General features: G+C 52.0%; 1 protein-coding gene across 1 annotated transcript in view; it reads right to left on the bottom strand.

Moving 5' to 3' along the window:
• Positions 1–933, bottom strand: part of CHN2 (chimerin 2) — a 48,455-nt gene extending 47,522 nt beyond the window's left edge. The window contains exon 1 of the mRNA XM_004702747.4: positions 662–933. Within this exon, the coding sequence (XP_004702804.1) occupies positions 662–907 (246 nt within the window). The 5' untranslated portion in view covers positions 908–933. The remainder of the gene's footprint in view (positions 1–661) is intronic.
• Positions 934–3,255: the final 2,322 nt, after the last annotated feature.

Below are 3,255 nucleotides of genomic sequence, written 5' to 3'. Positions count from 1 at the left end.
GCCTGCTGGCCTACTATTTCTGCAAGGGCAGGTCTTCCCATTTATAAACACACACACACAGAACCCACTTGGCCTCCCCCAGCCTCTCCCTATCTTTTAGTTTGGCCTGGTCAGTGGGAGCAAGGCTGCTGCCCCGGCGCCTCTTGCAACCCAGGGTACAAACAGGCTTCTGGCCGGTTCTCCTGGCCCCGCTTGCTTTCACAGCTGTTCACACAGACACGAAACCAGTGCGCATCCCCGCAAACGAAAGACAAAACAGCATGTTCACAGGCAACTAACTGATTCCACTCGCTTGAAGGCCGCAGCTCTCTTGCCTCTTCCCGAAGTGGAAAACTACCACCTGGCGGGGGGCACTCCCCAGAAGTCCTCCTGGCTAACAGATGGAGGGGGGCTTACTCTTCCACTGGATGTGGGAGTAGGACCAGAAAGGTGCTCACCTCTCCAGAGCTAGGTTGACACACAGAGGTATTTCTAAGCATGCGCATTAAGCCAAGGGCTTCCTGACCTCTCCAGTCTGATGTGCGGGAGCCAAAGGAATTTGCAGACTCCTGATTCCTCCCTCAGAGCCCCACATAAAGGCCACTTGGAAACTGTACTCCATCCCGATCTCACTGTCTTTTGGCAGCAGAAGGAACGGGTAGGGGTTGGGAGGGGGGCTTACCTTGAAGTTGTGTGTCTTTTCGTAGTTGAAGTGGTTGTCGTTGTGCGTGAGGGCGGCCCTTCGCACCAGGGAGGAGATCTGTGGACAGGCAAAGAGTTTGAGTGGGGGCCAGAGGAAGCTGCCTTTGACTCCTACCTTCACCCCCAGTGCCACGGCCAGCAGCTCCTGGCGCTTCCTGCCCTGCCTCGCCTTCCGAACCATGGCACACGGTTTCTCATTTTCCAGCCACAACTCTCGGGAGAACATCCTGCCTGGTCCCCACCCGCTTTCTGGTGTCCCCGGGGGCCCTCCGCTGGCTGTCCGGTCTTGTGACTGGGTGCTAAGCTCGGAGGCAGACTCAGGCAGCTGTGCCCTGCCTGTAAAGGCCTCAGGCATGTGACCTGAAGGGCCGGGTTGAGTGCTGGAAGGGGCTTTGCATCTGAATAAGGGACGGGGCTGTTTCTGCTCTTTCCTGGATGGACATGTGTCTGGAACAATAGCGCACATTCATGTGCTATGCAACCCCCAGGAGCTGTATCCAGCCACCCCCAGCAGATTGGAGGAGGCAGGGCAGGCGGCCCATTCGTCGGCTGTAGTGCATTACCAAGGGGAGGCTGCTCCAGCTGGCTCATTTGTCTGTCTGTCTCTCACACACACACCCTCTGATGTTCAAAGACTATTTCCAATTATTCCAGGGCCCTGAACCCCACCTCGCATTGAACTCAAGCAGATTTCAAGCCTTTCAACCCTGATGAGCGTTTCATCTTATAGGAAGAACGCGTCCCTCTCTTTAAATGTGCCTTAGCTCAGTCTGAGAGTCATTTTCTCATCAACCACGGCTGCCCGGTAGATTCCTCTCATAGCCTCAAGGGGAGAGGACAACTGCCCCACAGGGTTTCCAAGACTGGAACTGTTTCCGGGAGCAGACTGCTACATCTTTCTCCTGTGGCATTGCTGGTGGTTTTGAACCGCTGACCTTAGCTGCTGAGCACTTGAACCACTGTGCGAGTAGGATGCCTGTATTCTTATACATACATTGAATTAGAAGGCTCTGAGAGTCAGATTGGATATGGAAGGCTAAAGCATTTTAGCCAAGACCCATGGTTTCAAAATAAGAGCAGGGTGTCTATCTCCAGGTTACCCCCACTCTCACTTTTATCCTCCCTTCTGCAGATCACAGGAATCCTGGTGGCATAGTGGTTACCCCTTGGGCAGTTAACTGCGAGGGCAGCAGTTTGAAACCACCCTGGACCCGAGGGAGAAAGACAAGGTTTTCTACTTCCATGAACAGTTACAGTCTTGGAAACACACAGGGCAGTTCTACTCCGTACTACAGGCTCATGATGAGTCCACAGCGATTCGATGGCAATGAGCTTTGGCTCTGGTTTCTGCAAATAACATACTCCTTCCACCCCCGGCCCCACAAATAAAAATAGACAATATTCCTTTGTGAAACAACACATCTTTAACGACCATGCAAGTCTATAAAAATGCCCGCTCCCTTTCTCAGAAGAGGAGCAGCTCTTTGACGATGTCCCAGGAGACCTTCAGAGCTTGGGCCCTGGGTCTCCCCAGAAATAGCAGGGAGGCAGTCATGAGCATCCGAGCGGTAGTCCCGCTCTGTTGGGACCATGCAATGCAGCTAACGCTAGACAGTGAGCCTGGTGATTTTGAAACTAGGAAAGCAAAAAGATTGTACATGACGGAGCAATTGCTTAGATGGAGACCGTGGCCTCCAAACCACCCTCCAGCAACGTACGGTGCCACGTCCTAGGCCGACAAACAGCTTTGCAGAAAAGAACAACATGACAGGTAGTCTCTGGTTCTGACCCATGGCGACCCCATGAGCCAGGATAGAACTGGGCTCCATGGGGTTTCTGCGGCTGATGTTTGGGAAGCCGATACCAGACTGTTCTTCTGAGGTGCTTCTGGGTGCACTGCCAACTCTTTTGGTCAGCAGACAGCCAGGCCCATTAACTGTTTGTACCCCCCGGGGAATCTAGCCTATGTCTTTAAGGATCTCAGTTTTCATCCCCGTTTTTTGAATGAAGAGTGTGACGCACCAGAGCTCATGTAACTTGCCCAAAGGCTAGGTGGCTGGCTTAAGACGCAGAGCCAGCACAAGAACCCAGAATCTGTAAGCCCCACCTGTATTATAACTCCCCAAATGCTTTTTTCCAAATCATTGGTCAAATATGCCTCCCCTTACCTATCGTGCCCCACAATAACTCAGACCCTCTTTTCTCCTCCAATCCGTCGTACACACACCCGCACAGCACACAGCCCCCCAACCATCTTGCTCACTCAGTGACTGTTCTCTCCCACGCCTCGACGATTCTCCTTGGCATAGATGTGTCCTGTCCCAACCTCCCCAGCTCACCCTCGGTCCTACAGCAACTAGTTAACCAAGTCACTAAGAATCTTCTCTCGTAGAATGCACTTCTCACCCCCCTTGCTTGCTCTGTTCTTTAGGCATCATTGCACCATGTCTATATTTTCAACAACATTCATTTTCTAACTCAGTGTTCAACCTTCCAAAGACTTTGTCCAAACTCACCATTGGAGCAAACTCTGAAATATAGTACACAATTATTTATCCACATTTTTTTTCTTAT

The sequence above is a fragment of the Echinops telfairi genome, unplaced genomic scaffold (assembly GCF_000313985.2).
Source record: "Echinops telfairi isolate 266 unplaced genomic scaffold, ASM31398v2 ScPeMD7_23;HRSCAF=83, whole genome shotgun sequence".
NCBI lineage: Eukaryota > Metazoa > Chordata > Mammalia > Afrosoricida > Tenrecidae > Echinops > Echinops telfairi.
This window is presented reverse-complemented; position numbering and strand designations above follow the sequence as displayed.